This window comes from Rattus norvegicus, chromosome 4 (genome assembly GCF_021556685.1).
Source record: "Rattus norvegicus strain SHRSP/BbbUtx chromosome 4, alternate assembly SHRSP_T2T, whole genome shotgun sequence".
Lineage (NCBI taxonomy): Eukaryota > Metazoa > Chordata > Mammalia > Rodentia > Muridae > Rattus > Rattus norvegicus.
This window is the reverse complement of record NC_141537.1, coordinates 157,819,676-157,839,800: the sequence shown is the minus strand read 5'-3', so window position 1 is coordinate 157,839,800 and position 20,125 is coordinate 157,819,676. Positions and strand designations below refer to the sequence as shown.

Here is a 20,125-nt window from a genome sequence, read left to right as displayed (position 1 = left end):
TTTCACCTATCTCCCAGATGGCCTGTGTGACTCCAGAAGTTGTCTCTTTATAGCCAACCCTGCCTGTCCTGGTTATCATACCCGACAGAGAGGGTGACAGCTCTTGAGCAATGACTACCCAACGTCTCTCTTCACTAACTCGTTTTCGGCTCCCCCCCCCCCCCCCCCGTTCTGTTTAACTTTATAAATCATTCTCTACTTAAACGTGTACCTAGGTTTCCTAAGTAAAGTTACCTCCTCCAGACAGAATCCTGTTTTACAGCACTGATAGGCAGTGCATTCTTACTCCTCCCAGATTTTGAGGCAGGAATTAGTAATTTGAAGGGAAGGCTGTTTCCATGCACTGTCAAGGGTTCAGGAGCCAAGAAGAAGGCAGATGCTATTTTCAACTTGCAAAGCCATTCGGGATGGGACCCAAAACAACTCTTGTGCACTCAACCATGGAGCAATTCCCAGGAGGCTTTGCACCGTTGTGACGAGTGTCAGAGATAGCCAACAGGTCAGAGGATGGTTGAAGCTGCCTCAGTATCTCTTTTTTGTTCCTCTTTACTGGGGCTGGATGCAGACCCATAGACCAGAAGAGACAGGAGGGGAGTGTTTGAATAGAGAGAGAATCCAAAGGGTCTTGTGGTATAGCCCAGGCTGGCTGGAAACTCCCAGACCTGTCTAAGCCTTCCCAAGTGCTGGGATTACAGGTATGGGCCACCACACCTAGAAACAACAGTCTTAAAGGTCACACACAAACAAAATATTTAATTATCACACATTGTGAAAGTTTAGTCCTCTAAGGAAGTAAAACTAACGAGTGTTAAACCTCAGAATGATCAGCCTGCTGTATACAGTTGTTAAAACAAGGGCCAAGGCTGGGTGTGGGGGTGTGGGTCTTTAATACCAGAACTCCCATCTCACTAAGTAAATAATAAATGAAACAAAGGTTTAATATTGTGTTTTGGGCTGGAGAGATGGCACTAACTGCTCTTCCAGAGGTTCAATTCCCTAGTAACCTTATGGTGGCCCACAACCATCTGTAATGGAAGCTGATGCCCTCCTCTAGTGTGTCTGAAGACAGAGGCAGTGTACTCACATAAACAAGAATAAATAATTTTTTTAAATGTGTTTTACTTTTTTTAATCTTTGTTGTTGTAGAGACAGGCCCTGATTTATCTGTTTTGCTATGTAGCTGAAGACGATTTTAAACTTTTAATATATTAAAACAAACAATACACACACACACACACACACACACACACGCGTGCACACACACACACACACACACACACACACACGTGTGCACTGCAATCCTGTGGAGGTTAAAGGACAACTTGCAGGAGTCTTACCAGGCTTACAAGGCAAATGCAGATTCTGCTATCATTCCCAGCCATCTGCCCCCTGTGGTGAGCTGTCACAAATCCCTGTAACGCAGTGAAATCAAAACTCTAGAGGCTTGTAATTTATCAGTCAGATTTATATCAGTAAATTCTCACCCCACAAAACACCCACTCAGTGAGCTCAGAGCCAATTGATATTGATACGTGCTGCCCGCCTAGACTGGACAAATTCTCCTGTAATTTTCCATCCCTTACATGATATTCATAGCTACCTGGGACTATCTAAAGCCACGCAAAATCTAGGTCATCTTTCTCTCCCTTCTTCTTCCTTCCTTCTTGTGTCTCTCTCCCGTCTCCAAAACTCCCAGACACCTTCGCTGTCCCCTGCCCAGTCACAGGCTCTCTCTCACCTTACCTTGTGCCCGCCCTCACCCGCGTATAGCCAGCAATCCACTAGAATGAGTGAATACTGAGTGGAGCAGTGTTAGTTTTAAATGAAGTCTCCTTAAGAAACAACTGTCATTACCACCACTACAGAGAGAGCGTTAGTGAAATGAAATACAAATTGTGGAGAATGAGCTGGCAAGATGGCTCACTGTGCAAGGGCACTTGTCACGTGGTTAGAATGACAAATGTTCCCACAGGCTCTGATATTCAATGTTGGTTTTAGGTAGGTGGCTGTTTTGGGGGTGTTTAGGAAGTGCAGCCCGGCTGAGGGAACCGATCACTCATGGGCTTTAACATTTTACAGCTCTATTTCCAGTTTGCTCTCTGCTTGACCCTTGCTGTTAAAGACGTGATTACCCAGTTTCCTGCTCCTCACGTCACGGCTGCCACTCGATGCCAGGCCTCCACCCCACAGTGATGGTATCTTAGCTCTCAGTGCGATAAGCCAAGAGAAACTCTCTCTCTTCCTTAAGTTGTCCCCGGTGACGGTGTTTTAATCACAACAACAAAAAAGTAACTAACACTCACTAATGATAATAATAACAATAATAACAACAACAATAATAAATAATAATAATCTAAAATGAATTAGGTAGCACTGGAAGCTAGTTCAGCAGACAGAGCAGCAGGGGTTGGTGACTCGGAGTTTTGTGTGCCAATGGTTTTCAGGAAATGTCGAATGCATTGCTCACTGCAGAGAACGGAGCATACGCTATGCCATGAGAATTCCCAGTTAGAACCAGTTCTAGAGTTCAGGCTTTGGTTACGGGACAGGGAAGGAGGGTTTGTTGCAGACAACGTGAACTCTGTGCCTGGGCTTGTGAAGAAGCCTTTTGTTTATTTAGGGTGTACACCTAGGACAGAATAGAGCTGTGAGTTCACAGGACAGAGGGAGGGAGTGTGGGGTACTTTGTGGGAAGCATAACTTTTGTTTTTTTGTTTTTTTTTTTTTTTTTTTTTTTTTTCGGAGCTGAGGACCAAACCCAGGGCCTTGCGCTTGCTAGGCAAGTGCTCTACCACTGAGCTAAATCCCCAACCCCGGGAAGCATAACTTTTAAACAAAATCACAGAGTTGTTTTAATTTCTCAGACTAACAGTGTCTGAAGCTGGTATCCCATGAGATTATGTTCTACAGGAACCAATCCCCCTTCCCTGTGAGTGTTGGTTGGGACAGCTTGCAACTCCTTGGGGCTTTTCATCTTTCTCAGATGATCCTGGAGGGGTTAGAGAGCTACTTGGGGGCTGGGCATGATGGTGTGCACTCAGGAGATGGAGCAGAAAAACCAGGAATTCAAGGCTGGCCTCAACTACACAGTTGTAAGCTAGCCTTGGTTGTGTGTGTGTGTGTGTGTGTGTGTGTGTGTGTGTGTGTGTGTGAACTTGTCACAAAAACAAACAGCAAAAATGATAAAAATAAAGAAAGAAAGAGAGAAAGAAAGGAAGAAAGGAAGAAAGAAAGAATGAAAGAAAGAAAGGAAGAAAGCAAGCAAGAAAGAAAATGATCCACTTAGAAGCTGGGGTATGGCTCATAGAGTGTTTGCCTAGCATGCAGGGGGCCTTGGGTTCAAATCCAACACCACCAAAACCAGGAGACAGACTTGGAACACAGATTCTCCTGGTCAGGGCTGAAGACTGGACCCAGCAGGTATGACTTTAGGGGCTTGTCTTGTGGGCAGAAAGGACGGCAATGACCCTCTCAAAGACACTGCCAGACAGGTGTGGTATCACACACCTGTAATCCTGGCACTCGGGAGGCACAGACAGGTGGATCTCTAAGTTCAAGGTCAGCCACATCTATATCATAGCAACTTCCAGAACCCTGTGTCAGAAAAACAAATCAATCAATTCATTAAGACAGAAGCTTAAATTCACAGAACTCTAGTAATTTTATTAAAAAATACTTCCCTTTGACAGAATGCTGACACCCACACATAAGCAGATCTTCGTTTCTCTTCCCCTCCAATCCCTGGTAAGCACTTAGTGTCTCTATGGATTTCCCAATTTCGAGTGTTTTCTGTCTCTTCAGGGTTTTTGTTTGTTTGTTTGCTTGTTTGGTGACAGGGTCTCATGTAGCCCACCCTGGCCATGACTTTATTATGTAGTCAAGCCTGGCTGTGAGCTTCCAATCCTCCTGCCTCATCTCCCAAATGCTGGGATGTGCACGGCCACATCCGGACTCCTACTCTGGACATTTTAGGCACTGGAATCATACAACGTGTGGATTTTTGCGTGTTTCTCCCATAGAGCACAATGTTTTCTTTTGAAAAAATTTTTTAAAAGATTTATTTATTTATTTAACATATGTGAGTACACTCTAGCTGTCTTCAGACACACCAGAAGAGGGCATCGGATCCCTATTACAGATGGTTGTGAGCCACCGTGTGGTTGCTGGGAATTGAACTCAGGACCTCTGGAAGAGCAGTCAGTGATCCTAACCACTGAGCCATCTCTCCAGCCCTTCTTTTGAAATCAATTATTAGTTTTCTTTCTTTTAAAAATTGCACTTACCTATTGTACATGTACCGGGGTGGCCTGCAAGCCATGATGCATATGAGATCAGAGGACAGCGTTGAGTTGGTTCTCTCTTCTCCCAGCTCAGACTTGGCTGATGAGGTCCTTACCCACTGAGCCATCCTGCTGGCCCAGCACCATGCCTTCACGGTATATTCATGTTACGGCCAAATCAATTAAATTTCCGCTGTGGGTGTGCCACACTACGTTTGTACGCACTCACCAGCTGATGGGTATTTAAGTTTCGGGGCTATTATGCCGAATGGTATTCTGAATATTGAGGTACATCCTTTTGTTTGACCATATATGTTTCTTTTTATTTGTGGTGTGTGCATGTATGTCTTCAGTCATTCGCATGTACATATGTAGCTAACATTCCTTAGCCATGTGCACATACATGTGTTGGTATCACTTCTCAGCCACATGCATATAAATACGAAGGTATCATTCTTTAGGCTCTAGCCATTTTTTAAAAAAAAAAAAAAATAGAGATTCACTTTGTAGACCGGACTGACCTCAATCTCACAGAAATCTGCCTGTCTCTGCATCCTGAGTGATGGGAAAAGTTGTGTGCCACCAAGCATGGCCCTAAAAGGAAAAGATTCTCTCCATTTCCCTGGAATTTGCCAAGTAGATGATGCTACTGGCCTCAGACCTGGCTGCCTCTGCCTCCTGAGTGCTGGGATTTTGCACCACCATGTGCAGTGTTTTAACAGGGATTCTGGGGATCAGGAATTCTGGGGATCAAACCTGGCTCCTTGTGGTTTCAAGGCAAACACTTTACCAAGTGAGCCATCTGTCTAACTAACTCTTCAAGCTTGTAATTCTTTTAGAAACTCAGCAGGGGGATTGTCTGGTCCAATAGCATTCTCCGTTTAACTTCTGAGGATCTGCAAACTGCTCCCCACATTCCTACATGTCCTCAAGTTCCAGTCATCCCACTGCTTCATTGACGCTGTTTTTTTTTTTTTTTGTTTTTTTGTTTTTTTGGTTCTTTTTTTTTTTTTCCGGAGCTGGGGACCTAACCCAGGGCCTTGCGCTTCCTAGGTAAGCGCTCTACCACTGAGCTAAATCCCCAGCCCCTCATTGACGTTGTTTTTATTGGGTGTCTGTTCCGGTGGGTAGGAATCCAAACCTCAGGAAGATTTCCACCTGTGCTACTTTGAAGGCTTGAACTTTCAATCTCTACATGGAAGTTCTAGCTGTGTGTGTGTGTGTGTGTGTGTGTGTGTGTGTGTGTGTGTGTGTGTGTGTGTGAAGAGGTCCAAATCTGTTCTTTCATTTGTTTCCTTTGTTTAAGATGGAGTCCTTCTTATCCCCATGCTGTCCCGAACAACTGATCTTCTTGACTCAGTCTCCCAAGTAGAGGACAGGCAGGTGACACCTTGCCAACTTCATTCTCTGCACAAAAGGTCAAGTTGCCCCAGCAGGATTTGCTGACTCAGCGTACCTTGCACCTTTATCCAAAAATCAGTTGGTCGTAGATAACCGGGTTAATTTCTAAACTCTCAATTAAATTCTATTTCATCAGGTATTTATTTATCCATTTCTTCCTTTATTTTTTCTAAGACAAGGTCTCTATGTGTGGTCCTGGCTGTCCATGGAGCACTCTCAGGCTGACCTCAAACCCACAGAGATCCTCCTGCCTCTGTCCTCCCACTGCTGAGGCTAAAGACATGTACCACCTTACCCTGTCACTTTAACTTATAAACGCTTTTTTTAAACGTCATTTTATTCAGTAGTTCGTCTCCAAAACTTTCAGATTTTAATCACGTATCCAGTTGATTTAAAATGAGCCGAGATGAACTTGCTGTGAGGAAAAACAAAGGTTCCTAAAATTCGAGAGCACAGCTGCTAAGCCGAACCATTACACTTTCAGATGGTCACAGTCGTGTGCACAGAGATAGCAATTTCTAAAGTTTCAAATCTATGAAACTTCAGGCACCCACTTTAATATTCCGGAAGAGGAAATGACATCAGGAGTATCGCTGGATGATGTGCAGCAAAATATGAAACAGGAACAGATACAGGAAGGGACTGATGATCTTTATTTTTTTCTCCTCTTCCTCAGCAACTTACATACAATAAATACCGATTGCGGGTACAGAATATCCCGTGGGTCTTTTAAGTGCGTTCTAACGGCTACTGGGTAATAGCTGCACAGGGATTTTTTTTCTAATATTTTTCACATCAGCGAAGATAGTTGTTAGGGAGACAAGGCATAAGAGGGACAAATAGGGAGTCTATGTTGGTTCCCTAAATTTTCTTGGGCAAAGCATAATTTCCTTGCCATGGTCTTGTGCCTTGCCTTTTTCCATGTTAAATATTATCTACCCGACCCCAACCCTCGCCATGCTGTTTTAAATAGCATCTCACCTTACAGCCCAGACTGGCCTCAAATTTACAGTCCTCCTGCCTCAGCCTCCTGAATGCTGGAACTATAGGTGAATGCCACTTTTCCTAGCATCGGATATGATTCTATTTTGCCACCCTCTTATATAGTTAACGATCTGGGGGAACAGCACCACACACATATAAAAAATAGAATTTTTTGCTTAACTTTGTGGACATCCATCAAAGAGAATAAATTACTACTCCATATTCAGACAATTGCCAGGTGTCCATTACTAGAAGTTTCTGGTGTTTCTAAAGCACAGGCTGCTTTGAGAATCTTGTTGCCAAGGACACAAGGGAAGGAGAGTAGAAACGTGGGGCCATTTCTGCTGTGTTTCGTCTTTGTGGGCTTTGAAGAGCTTCCAGCCATGTTGGGCCAGAGTATCCAGACATTCACCACCTCTGTGGTCTGTCTCAGCCACTATGAGGAGGGAGGGGGGGCGGGGGGGGCGGGGGGAGAATTGCTCTTTTCTTTTCTTTTCTTTTTTTGGGGGCGGTTGGGGGTGGGGGTTGGGGGTTGGGGTGGGGATACGTGGCAGTTACTGTCTATGATGACTGTATACTTTTGATCTGGATTTTCTGCTCCTCTCCTTACAGTAAGGCACCAGTTACTTAAGAAATAAGGATGTTTAAACCCTTTAACAGAGTTATGGATGTTTAAGGGAAGCGATCTGAAAATTGGATTGAACTCTTGAACTCTCATTCTAGATAAGACTGTAAGTAAACTAATGACATTAAAAACGAAAGAGAGTCTGTGTTTCCAGGGGATTTGCTTCTTGAAGCATGAACTCATTTTCAGAATGATTTCTTTGTAGTCCTCATCTGCATTTTAATATCCTTTATTAAAATCACCCAGAGGTGATCACGCATACTTCAAATCCCACCCCCCCAAACCCTCTCACGTACGAATATAAAAAACAGGACGGACAATGAAAATATATAGCAATATATAGCACATGCCTGCATATTAATGCTTTTGAGAGAATGACTTGTGATGGCTCAGACCGCGACTATAGGACAGCCCCGTGGCCTCGTCAGAAGAGAACCCCTGAAAGTGAGCCCCAGAAGAAAAGAGTAGAAAAATCCGTCACTGATACCCCTGAGAATTCAAATGAATAAAAGAACATAGGGTAGGTGTAACAAACTGTGAGATCGTCTCCATATGTTTTTCTAAGCAATTTCCTTCCGTTTCCATCCTGTTGAAAAGTCCGAGAGAGCATCATATGTGATCCAAAGTCTAGCAGTTCTGCTGTTCCCCAGTAGATGGCGATGTTGTACACAAAGCACAGTTTGCACCATCGCTCTGGAGGGCCTATGCAGCTCAAGTATTTTTAAAAGTCATATAATTTCCCCTCTACACTTATAAGTGAGTACTTAGGAAGAAAAACGGGTAGTTGAAGGATTGTTTTTTCATCCAGTCTCTTCAGCAGAGAAATTTCACTACACGTGACGTTCCAGGAGGTTGCTATCAAAGTCCCAAAATACGAAACGCATCTCTCAAGTCATCGACTTCATACAAGGGCTGCAGAAAAGAGAGATACAAACAGAGTGAATGGATTTAAATTTGAGCTGGGGCGGGGGAAGCGTCTGAACGAAGTGGGTGCTCCAGAGGAAAGTATATTGGGATGAGGTCTAGGAAAAAGAAGGGGAGAATTCTGGCCTGGAAGGAATCCCACCTGAGGGGAGGATAACAGAAAGAAACAGTTATGAGGACTGAGCGAAGAGGAAGCTCCAGGAAAGAGGCTAAGTGGGAGCTCAGCCCTGGGCAAAGATCAAAGAGAAAACTGGAGTGTAAGTGCAGTGAAGTATTCGTCACGTGAAACAACACGAGATACAACTAACTATCTAAGAGGCTGGTGAGTAGGGGGGGAGACAGACACACACACACACACAGAGAGAAAGAGAGAGAGAGAGAGAGAGAGAGAGAGAGAGAGAGAGAGAGAGAGAGAGAGAGAGAGAGAACTTACCAAAAGGATGCGCCGAAGCTGTCTGGTTAGCCTGACGGAGTTTTCATGCAGCCCTTCCCAGGCTTTGAAAGTTCTTTCATGATTTTCTACAAATGTATTCCAGCAGTAAAAATAGTCTTAAGAGAGAAATAAATGCATAAATAAGAAGGTGCGTCTGTGCGCGCGCACATACAAACAGTGTGTAGGTGAAGGTCAGAAAGTCAGACACAATTAGTGAGATTTCTTTTCTTCCACCATGTGGGGTTTCAGGGATCAAACTTGAGCCACCAAGGCAAGTGTCCCCACAGAACCATCTCTCTGACCACCACCACCACCACCACCATCACCATCACCATCATCACCATCATCATCATCATCGTTAATTTGTTATTTGATTGCTGACGGTGGAACGCAGGGCTTTGCACGTGCTAGATAAGAGTTCTGTCACTTAGTGCACCTGTAGCCCTCCCAACTTCTATCTCTCAAATTCTGATAAGTCTGAGATTAAGCATACTTATAGTTCCACCACTCAGAAGGCACAGGGCGGAGAATTGAAAGCCTGAGATAGTGAGACCCTACCTCAAAAAATAAAATAATACATTTGATATCTAGTATGAATTGAGAGTCTTTTTTTTTTCTTTTTTTTTTTTTTTTTTCGGAGCTGAGGACCGAACCCAGGGCCTTGAGCTTGCTAGGCAAGCGCTCTTCCACCGAGCTAAATCCCCAACCCCTCATGAATTGAGAGTCTTGATGTCGCCCTCTGCCCCCAGTGTCCCAGCCGACTCTCACTCTGAGTGACAACTCAGATCTCCTCTCCTGTGCACCCGTCTCACCTTTGAAGGTCATGATCCCGATCTGGACTCCGGCGCGGTGCAGCCTCCGCAGCCCCTCAGGCTCAGCCTTGCGGTCTTCGCAGAAGTAGAGGCGCGCGGTGAAAATCCTCAGGCTGAGGTTAGGGTTCCATCTCAGAAACTCAGCCACGTGCCGCGCACAGTCGTAGCAGGGGCTCCAGGAAGTGAACCAGGTGACACGGTAACACCGGCCGGGGTCCAGGTCCCAGTCCGAGATGTAGCGTAGGAACAACAATTCCACGTGGCAGCCCGACTGGAGAAAGAGCAGAGAGTGCTGGTGACGAGACAGTCAATGCTGTCCTACCCAGGCCATTTGGGATGCTTGTGGGAATGTCGCATGGCTGGCCTGGAACTCGCTATGTAGACCAGGCTGGCCTCAAACTCACAGAGATCCACCTGCCTCTGCCTCCAGAGTTATGGGATTAAGGGTGTGCGCCACCATTCCCAGAATAAAGTTAATTGTCTTGTTAAGAGAGCACTTATTGGAGCCAAATCTTTTTTTTTTTTTTTTTTTTGGAGGGTTTTTTTTTTTTTTTCGGAGCTGGGGATCGAACCCAGGGCCTTGCGCTTCCTAGGCAAGCGCTCTACCACTGAGCTAAATCCCCAACCCCGAGCCAAATCTTTTTATTACATTGGCTCTGTTGGGTCAAGAAAAGCTGCAGATTTATGGGACAAGGGATTTATCACACACCTTTGTGATTGGTTGGATGCCATGTTGTAAAACTGCATCTTGGCCACTAGGTGGCGCCAGGACAATTTGTAAGGAGGGTTAGGGCACAGCTTGGAGGGAAAGCTTATTGAAGAGACTCAAGTCTAACTTCGTGTGTAAGTGGAAGGCAATTAAGTAATGTGTGTGTGTGTGTGTGTGTGTGTGTGTGTGTGTTGCGCGCGCGATCCCAGTGACTGTGATAACTGCAACTGAAATAGGCCCATGTCCTACTGTGAAAATCATTAGTCTAAGACTGAAGATGGTTTTTATTCTACTCATCTTTTTTGCGCTATTTCTTTAGCAGTAAAGCAAACTGGTGTTTTGAGCACTGCGTGCAAAGAGAAAGTACTACTTGACCAAGCCGTCTAAAAATACAGTGCGTCATGACTCCAAGTAGGGAAGAGATTGTGTGTAAAACGATAGTGTTGAAGTAAGTTTTCCCCACAAAAAGGGAACCTTCATTATAAATAGCCAACTCCATGAGCGTGTGCGTGTGCGTGTGCGTGTGCGTGTGCGTGTGCGTGTGCATTGCCCTTGTGGGAAAGCATTGGATTCCCTGGATCAGGAGTTTCAGATGGTTGTGAGTTGACATGGGAATACTGGGAATCTAGCCCAGGTCACGGTGGAGCAGCCTCTGGGTGGAGGGTTTTGGGGGGAGGGGGCTCCTTTACTTAATGGGGGGGTGAAGTGGAATGGGGAGACGTAGAAAAGTTTGGGGACAGTTCTTACTGTCATTGAAGCAGAGTGTGGCAATAGGGTTCCCAGCGTGACTACCAACCTTCAGGCCCAGAATGTGGAAAGAACCCTAGGAAGCTGGTGGAGACATTAATCAAATAATCCGAAAAGGTTCAGTGTGGTGGCACACGCCTGTAATTACAGCACCGAGGCAGGAGGATTGTCAGAGTTGGTCAGCCTGAGAGCACAGGTGCTGGCTCTTTCTCCAACTCCGTTTCTCCTTCTCTCCCCTTTGAGACTGTCTTGTCCCCTAAGCACTTGGCACCAGGGGCTTTAGTGTCAACAGCTACCAACGCTCTGGTACCTTGTTGCGAAGGTGGCCAAAGTCCAGTGAGAAGGAGGTGGCACTATCTCTCCTCTTCACCACATAGCACAGGTAGGTCTCGTGCCGACCCTTAGCCCAGCGGACATTTTTGAAGTGGTAAAGAAACTTCTTTTGCTTCATCAAGAGGCTGTGAATGAGAGAAGAAATTCAGGGCAGGGCCTGTCTGTCCCCACACTCTTCCCTCAGTTCTGTCTGTCCCCACACTCTTCCCTCAGTTCTGACTGTTATTGTTGCCTCTGCTGAGGACTGAACCTGGAGCCATATGCGAGCTAACCACTGAACTGCATCCCCACACCTATTACGATCATTATAATTTTTAAAATTTTAAAATTATCTGGGTTAAACTGGAAAGTGTAGTCTTGTTTCCTTTTCTGGATACCTGAGATGCGCTCAGCTTAAAATCCACCCATCCTTCCCCGCCCACAGTTCACCCCTTCCCCTCCCCTTCACTGCAGCAAACTGGGTAATTAGCCTTGATTATTTTTTTTTAAGATCTATTTATCTATTTTATGTATGTGAGTACACTGTCGCTGTCTTCAGACACACCAGAAGAGGGCATCAGATTCCATTACAGATGGTTGTGAGCCACCATGTGGTTGCTGGGAATTGAACTCAGGATCTCTGGAAAAGCAGCCAGTGCTCTTAACCACTGAGCCATCTCTCCAGTACGGCCTTCTCTCTAACTCTCCTTGATCGCCTTTTCTTCCTCAGTTTTCACATTTAATTAATTGTATAAGTTTGTGAATTCTATTGGAACACAGAAAAAAGAAAGTATGGTGGTTTGACATTCTGAGAGCTTGAAACATGGGAGATCTAAGGCTTTGGACACGGCCTTAGAGACCTTTAACCTTCTGTCCACTACTGCAGTCACATCCCAGAACCAGAACTCCTCCAAAAGCAAGTTATAAAACCTGGCAAGGACCGGGTAAGGTTGCTTGAGCCTGTAACCTTAGCCCTTTGAGGTTGGGTGTGGGTGCGGACTGCTGTAAGTTTGAGCCCAGCCTGAGCTCCACAGCAAGAATATAATTCAGGAGTACAGCAGTTGCCTATGACGTACGAGGCTCTAGGTCTGATCCCTCAGTACCACAAAAGGAAGCAAAGGAAAACAGAAAGTCACACTCTAATTCCAGCACATGAGTCACAGCGGAAGGAAGAGAAGGTTATCAAAGCCACTGAGCTACCGGGAAAAGAAAGGTCACTCTCTTCCTTGAAGAACCATATTCCATGGGTGTCCTGTCTTATATTCAGGAAAAGCAGTGCTGCAGATGGGCCTTGCTGGGTGCCCTTCCTCCTCTAAGCACAGGGTCATATGAGGTCATGTCTACTTGCTATCACTTTGTTACATAGTATCTACCATCCTTCATTGAACAGAAGTATAAGAAACAGTTGCCTCTGTATCTTTAAAAGAAATCACATTTGTTCGTTATTGTGGTGTGAATGGCTGTGTGTGTGTGTGTGTGTGTGTGTGTGTGTGTGTGTGTGTGTGTGTTGTGGAAGTTGGCTCTCTGCTTCCATTGTGTGTGTTCTAGGATCAAACTCAAGACATCAGCTTTGACAGTACGTGCCTTTACCTACTGAGATATCTGACCACCTCAGGTGGGATCCCCCTTAGGTCTCTGAGTTTTCATTCTTGGATTTTGCTTGGTCAGTTTTGTTGGTTTTATTTTATTTATTTATTTTTGTTGTTTGTTTTGAGATAAGATCTCACCTAGCTCAGGCTGGTAGAGAATTTGGCAAGGATGACTCTCCTGCCTCCACTCCCTGGGTCTTGGGATGACAGGTGTGCCCCACCCACTTGGGGACTTAACCCAGGGCTTTGTGGATGCTGCCAAGTTCTCTACTATTAGAACTATACCTCCAGTCCCCAAAGGTTTTTTCCCCTCTTTCTTTAAAAATACAAACTTTATGGGGACTGGAGAGATGGCTCAGCAGTTAAGAGCATGAACTGCTCTTCCAGAGGTCCTGAGTTCTAGACCCAGCACCTGCATCAGGCAGCTCACGACCACTTGTCACTCCAGCTCCCCCAGGTCCAACACTGCTGGCTTTTGAGGGCACCTGCATTGACGCACACCACACTTAAACATAATTTTAAAAATCTTTGTGGTGTGTGTGTGTGTGTGTGTGTGTGCGCGCATGTGGTGGTGGTGGTGGTGGTGGTGGTGGTGGTGGTGGTGGTGGTGGTGGTAGGGTAGAGGCAACACATGCTACAGGACACGTGTGGAGACCAGACTACAACACTGGGTGTAGGTCCTTGACTTCTGTCCTGTTTGAGACTGAATCTCTTGTTCTCTGCTATGCACCTCAGGCTAACCAGCTCATAAGCTTCCCGGAGTTCTCCTTATATTGCCTTAGAAGCACAGGGGTTACAGTTTCCTGCTACGGGGCAGCTAAACTCATGTCCTCTCGCTTTCATGGCAAGCGCTGTTCCCACAGAGCCATCTTCCCAACCCTCGAGTTTCTTAAAAAAAAAATTACAGTTCCTGCTAAAGCTGTGGCCAGCGTAACACGAGTCCAGCGAGGTGAAACAACGGATGATAAACAGCAGTGTGGCTCTCACTTGTAGACATAGTACTGCCACACAGTGGTGCTGGGTGGAAGTGCAGAGATTTTTTTTTTTAAAAAAAAAAGAACTAGTTAGGAATTTGAATAGTGTTGATGCAAGAGAATTGAAACCATTTTTCACTTTTGTTACTGTTGAAATACAATTTACATAACAAACTCCACTCACTTAAAATCTACAGCTCCATGAATGCTGACAGGTCCGCAGCCCAGGCTGCCAGCGCGATCAGAGGAGACAGCGTTTCTAGGCTTCTTAAAACTTCTTAGTCGTTATTTGCTGCTCTTTCTCCTCTTGCCCAGGCAACCGCTGACCTGCTTTCTGTAAATGTAAATTGTTTCTAACTTTCTATAATTTCATATAAGTTACATTTTCCCTTCCTATGTAACTTCTCTCATCAAACTGTAAATTTCGTATCCATCCTTGGCTATCGGTGGCTGCCTCCCTTTTCCTGCTGAGCAGTATTCTATTGTGAGGGCAGACCATGTTTTGTTTATTCATTTATGTGCTGATTGAAATTTGGATATGTTCCACTTTGGTGCCACCATGGTTAGAACCACTGTAAATATTTATATACCATCATTGAATTCATGTAGCTGACAGCTCACGCTCTAATAATAATTCAATACAGGTGGCAGTCGCTGACTTTTGGAAAAACAAATTGTTTTGAGGACATGGTCTCTCTGTGGGATCCATGCTGGTCTGGAAATCTCTATGTAGCTGCAGTTGACCTCAAACTCATGATCCTCCTGTCTTAGCCTCTAAGGATCATAGCCTTATTTTGAAATAACAATTTACCATGATAATCATCATAGAACCTCCATGTCTACCATTCATCACTAGCGTATAAAACCCTTTAGCAACTGGGCATGGTGGTGGCGCACACCTTTAATAACAGAATTTGCGGGGGCAGAGGGGGGGTGCACAGAGGCAGGTGGATCTTTGTGTAGTGAAAGCCTGATTTACATAGAGAGTTGCAAGTCACCCAGGCTATGTGGTGAGACACATCATCATCACAATCACCGCGGCCACCTCTGTCATCGTCGTCATCATCGTCATCATCATCATCGTCATCATCATCATCATCATCATCATCATCATCGTCATCATATACTCAGCATATTATAATAAGAAGCACAGGTCTCTCTTGAATCCAGCTAGTCTTAAACACCTTAATCTTCATCTCTTAGCAATGAATTGGTTTTTTATTTAACTAAATTGTCTGTGTTACCTAGACGGGAAAAGTAGAGAACCTTTTTCAGTGGGTTGAGCCTGGAGCCTCGTACATGCTAGTGAGTGCTTTGCCGCGGAGTCGTACCTCGCCCTAGAAAACTTTTCTTTTTCCATAATACTGTGGGTAGCAAGTTTATGAACATGTGTGTGTGTGCGTGTGTGTACGTGTGTGTGTGTGTGTGTGTTGTGTGTGTGTGCGCGCGCGCGTATTTATGAGTGTGTATTGGGGGCGGGTGCCATTATTATGAAGGAAAGGGATCCTTGGAGTTTAGAAAAGAAGGATCTGTCACAAGTAGAAGAATTATGTCTGCACCACAGGAAAATGTCATAGGCCGTTTCTGTCTTAAGAGTCCAGCCATGGTGGGCGGAGCTGCGCAGTCCTGACCTATGGATTGGTCGCCTTGACCCAACACTTCCCCCAACTCTAGCTAGGAGCCTATCTCCAGCTCCCTCTCCTCAGGATGTCCCTCCCCGTAGGGAGGACTTTGCTGAGCAGTGTTTCAGACCTGTAGGCTGCCAGCTGCTGAGACAGCTGTGCTCCTTGAGGCAGAACATTAGTCGCTTCCCTAGCAATGCAAACCAGACGCAAAGGGTTAAAAATAATCATAGCAAAGTACAGTGAGTTCTCGCTACATGCTGCCTTTACTCCCATACAGTGCACCTCTCCACTTTCTGGTTTGCTTCTCCCGGAATCTTAGCCTTGCCTTTGTCTTTGCCTTGCATTTTGCTAGGCTCGCGCATATCTCCCGGCCCCTTCTCCATCAGGGCATAGATCTCAGATTTGTTTCAAAATCCTATAAACTCAGAAGTAGTTGATGCTGTCTGCCTGCCCGCTGTGAACATTTGTTTGTTTGCCTGGTTGTTTGTTTGTTTGCCTGCTTTCTTGCTTTTTGAGGGCTCAGGATGTAATTCAGTGGCAGAGTACTTGTCTAGCATGTACAAGGCCCTCAGTGTGGTCCTTAATAGGGGTGAGGGAGAGTGGGGGGAGGAGGGAAAGGACAGGGAGGAGGGGAAGGAGGAGGGAGAGGAGGAAGAGAAGAAGGGGAAGGAGAAGGGGGAGGAGGGGAGGAAGATAAGGGGGAGGAGGGGGGAGGAAGATGAAAGGGGAAGACGGGGAGGAGGGGGAAGAAATGAGGGGGAGGAGGATGAAGGGATAAGAGGAGGGAGGAGGGAGGAGGGGGAGGAGGGAGGGGAGGAGAGGAAGAAGGAGGGAGAGGAGGAAGGGGATATGGGGGAGGAGGGGAAGGAAGATGAAGGGGGAGGAGGAGAGAAATAAAAAAGAAAGAAGGAAGACAAGAAAGGAAAGATCTGGAATCTGAAGAACAGCCATGCTGCCACTAACTACATTAACTCCATATTCTAACCTTCATAGCCAACTGGAAGTGAACTCAAGTGTATGGGTTTCAGGCATAGTGACTCACACACTGGCAATAAATGTAGAAAAATGAGAGAGACATTTCTGATAATGGCTTGTCACGAACCACATATAAGAGCCCAAAAAGCTTTCAAGAAGCTAAGAACTCTCTGCACAGATGAATTAAGCAGTAAGAATGCCACAAACTGTCTAACAGTTGAGCCTGTAACACTAAATTGCCTGTTTTAATGAAATTCTCTCCTTCAATAGACACCATTGTAATGAGCTGCCAGCAATTCATCTCAGATGTTTAGCATTTTTAAGAAGTACAGATTTCATTGCTATAGCAAAATAACCCCAGTAAAGACTCCCCATGCGAGCCTTCAGATGTTGGCTATTTGCCAAATAATTATGAAAATAACCACTACTGTTTTTAGTAAGGAGTTGATATGATTGTGTGTGTGTGTGTGTGTGTGTGTGTGTGTGTGTGTGTGTGTGTGTGCCAGGAGCCTCTAAGCCTTTGCTTTCGTGGCCACAAGCCAACTCCAGCTCTGTCCAAATTTCAGGCCAAGTCCAGACTTCCTATCTCTTTTGCAATGCAGAGAAGAGAGCGACCAGGAGAGGTGAAGAACCTCAAGGGTTAGAGTTAGGTCCAGAACCAAAAGACCTGAGCAGAGAGTGATGAACAGAATAGAAAATGTGCACACTGACAGGCAAGGCTGACAGCCAGACAGCCAGGCAGCAATACTGGAACACACACACACACACACACACACACACACACACACACACGCATATGAAACTGTCCTGTTACCTGTCCATTTCGGTCTCCAGCGTGACTTTCTTGTTTCCCTCAAAGTCTTAGGTCAAAGGGAGCTTGCTTCAAGCAAGGCTGCTTCAGTGCCGTTGTGTGACAGAGCACTGGCCCCTGGCATTCAAATTTGAGCTTGCTCTTGTAGGTTCCTCCCCCAATGATAGCATCACTGCCACCAGGTATCCAACATCTGCCTCCTCCTGGGTTGGGTCCAGTAAGGAGGGGCGGGGCCATGGTGCGCAGAGCCACATAGATTAAATGATTGACAGTTCTGCTTATGCTGAATGGCCAGCTTCCTTTGAGGCTGCTCCTCTAAAAAGCTAGCCCAGCCCAGGTACCGCAGGTAACAAAGATCAAGAGACAATAGCACTGGACATTTCTCAAATTAGTATCATGTTAATGAGCAATGTGTGTGTGTGTGTGTGTGTGTGTGTGTGTGTGTGTTCCTGGGTATTATACCTAAGGCTTGTGCATGCTTCCTAATTTTAAAACTATGATAACAATAACAACAATCATGGTGACTTAAAGTGGCATTAAATGGCTGTTCAGTAGCACCTTGTGCTTCATGACCTTACAGTATTTGTTCCTTCAGTTCATTACACTCGGTTTTGTGCCTCAGTAGAGACGGGAATTGACCACCCTGCTTTCTGACAGCAAGCTCAGCCACACAGCATCCAGAGAATGAGCTTTGACCTCCCAATCCTAATATTTTTCTTTGTAAAAATGACATTACAAGTTAGCTAGAAAGACTAGCTGCTTGCACCGAAAAGCTATTTGTTTTAGTGTGTGTGTGTGTGTGTGTGTGTGTGTGTGTGTGTGTGTGTGTGAAAAAGTGATTTAAAAAAATGAACTCTTTTTTCTCATTATAAATATCTTGCTGGGGGCCTGGAGAGCTGGCCCAGTGGTTAAGAGCACTGTTGCAGAGGTCCAACAGGTGGCTGTAAGTCCAACCCTGATCATCTGGAAGAGCATCCTTTTCGTTCTTCCTTCCATTTCTTCCTTCCTTTCCTTTCCTTCCTTCCTTCCTGTTTTTAGACAGGGTCTCATTGTGTAGCTCATTATGGCTAGTCTGGAACTTTCTATCTGGACAGGCAAATCTTGAGCTACAAAGACTGGAGCCCAGTGCGTACACACAGCGCATGCCCCTGCTCCATGCCTCCAGCTGTTGTTACTAAATCTCTCCGTGCAAAGCGTCATAGTTCGAGCCCTCGCTAACTCCACGTCTTCATTCGAACACTGCCCGGCAATGGAGACTTCCCTGGATATCATATTTGAAATGTGAACGAGCCTCCATCTTCCTCTAATTCCTTTTTTCTCATTATCATATCACTCAATTTCACTCACCGGAGAATTAATGAATTCCCGGGGAAAAATTTCAGGGCTCTGGGAGTAAACAGCAGCAGCAGGGACTTTCCTGGTTTAAGGGAACCCAGGTGACAGGTGGACATTTGAAATCCAATCCCTCTAACTTGTCCAGGGAATGACATCCTGAGAACATGCACACACGGGTCTCTCTAAGGGTCAAGCTAACTGACATTGTCAGAGATGATGTTATTTCTTTACATTTTTAAAAATTAAAAAAATTTTTTTGCCCTGTTTGGCAATAGAGGGGTTTATGAGGCAGAAGTGCCAGAGCTCCTGTGTAGATGTCAGAGGACAATTTACAAGACTTGGTCTTCCCTGTCCACCATGTAGGTTCTGGGACTCAAACTCAAGTATTCAGGTTTGACAACAGGGGCATTTATTCATTGAACTATCTTGCCTGCTCTGACTGACACCATTTCTTAAAAGGGGGAGGGATGAGAGTGGCAGGGGCTGGAGAAACGGTTCCATATTTAAGAACACTGTCCTTTCAGAGGACCTGGGTTCAGTTCCCTGCATTTGCATGGTGGCTCACAACCATTTAAAATGGAATCTGATGTCCTCTTCGACAAAATACAATATACATAACTAACTAACTAATCTTAAGAAAGGAAGGAAGAGAGAGAGAGAGAAAGAGGGAGAGAGAGAGAGAGAGAGAGAGAGAGAGAGAGAGAGAGGTATTCCAGACCAACCAAGGGCTACGTAGTGGAAACCCTGTCACCAAACAACAGAAGAACAAGCACTCTTGTCCCCATGACAACATCAGAATGAATGGCAGCTGTACATGATCAGAATTCCAGCATTCTGAAGGTTAAGGCAGGAGGTTTCCTGAAAGTTTGAGACCAGCCTGGGCTATATGTTCAGTTCCAGGACAACCTTGGAACTCTGCTAAAAAACAGAAATAAAGAAAGGAAATGTTTTCTTGTCTTCAAGGAGTTTTTCCTTCACTTGTTTTAAGTGCAGGATTCCATGGCAATGGTTACACTTGAAACCCAAAATTTCCTTATCCTTTTGTGGAGCAGAGACATCTCAGGAAGCTGAGTTTCTGCTCCCCTTGCCTCTGCTTCCCGAGTACTCAGAAGTCATGCTTGCATAGCACGACTGCATGTTTCTAAAACGTAAACCAATCGGTACATTTTAGTTTCCAATTAGCAATAATTGAGCCTGGGATAAACCTCATTGGTTACAATACTGCCACTTCGTAAAGCTGTAAATTTTATATTTAGTGTGTGTGTGTGTGTGTGTGTGTGTGTATGTGTGTACATGCAGTTGTGAGCTGTGAGTTGTGGGTGCTGGGATCTGAACTAAAGTCCTCTACAGAATACGTGCTCTTAGCCACTGAGCGGTCACCAGACCCCTCCCTAAAACTTTCATTGCATCCATCAACCAATCTGTACGTAAACGCACCGGTATAACAGTTACGCAGCCAGTAGCGCTCCCTTAACTCGTAGCGACCTCTAACCTACTTTCCATTTCTGTGAATTATCCTGTTCAAGATAATTGGAAGGCAAAGTCGCTTGCCCAGGTATGTTTGCTTCCTTTCTTTTTCTCTTTCTTCC

General features: G+C 45.2%; 1 protein-coding gene and 2 pseudogenes across 4 annotated transcripts; 1 reads left to right on the top strand and 2 right to left on the bottom strand.

Moving 5' to 3' along the window:
• Positions 1-7,048: 7,048 nt before the first annotated feature.
• LOC148006339 (cytochrome c oxidase subunit 7C, mitochondrial pseudogene) lies at positions 7,049-7,303 on the top strand (annotated as a pseudogene).
• A 264-nt stretch (positions 7,304-7,567) lies between these two features.
• On the bottom strand, positions 7,568-17,319 carry Aicda (activation-induced cytidine deaminase). 4 transcript variants are annotated; one of them, XM_087658387.1, is made up of 6 exons: positions 17,205-17,319; positions 13,975-14,124; positions 11,226-11,373; positions 9,460-9,730; positions 8,648-8,763; positions 7,625-8,202 (listed from the first exon to the last, which is right to left on the bottom strand). In XM_087658387.1, exons 3-6 carry the CDS (start codon positions 11,364-11,366, stop codon positions 8,149-8,151), a joined length of 582 nt encoding a protein of 193 aa, XP_087514513.1. In that variant the 5' UTR covers positions 11,367-11,373; positions 13,975-14,124; positions 17,205-17,319; the 3' UTR covers positions 7,625-8,148. The 4 variants fall into 4 exon arrangements, with proteins under 4 accessions (NP_001094249.1, XP_087514513.1, XP_087514514.1 ...); XM_087658388.1 differs by lacking the exon at positions 17,205-17,319 and adding an exon at positions 14,690-15,034; XM_087658389.1 differs by lacking the exon at positions 17,205-17,319 and adding an exon at positions 14,836-15,034.
• A 2,343-nt stretch (positions 17,320-19,662) lies between these two features.
• On the bottom strand, positions 19,663-19,775 carry LOC120102557 (U4 spliceosomal RNA; annotated as a pseudogene).
• Between the last annotated feature and the right edge of the window lie 350 nt (positions 19,776-20,125).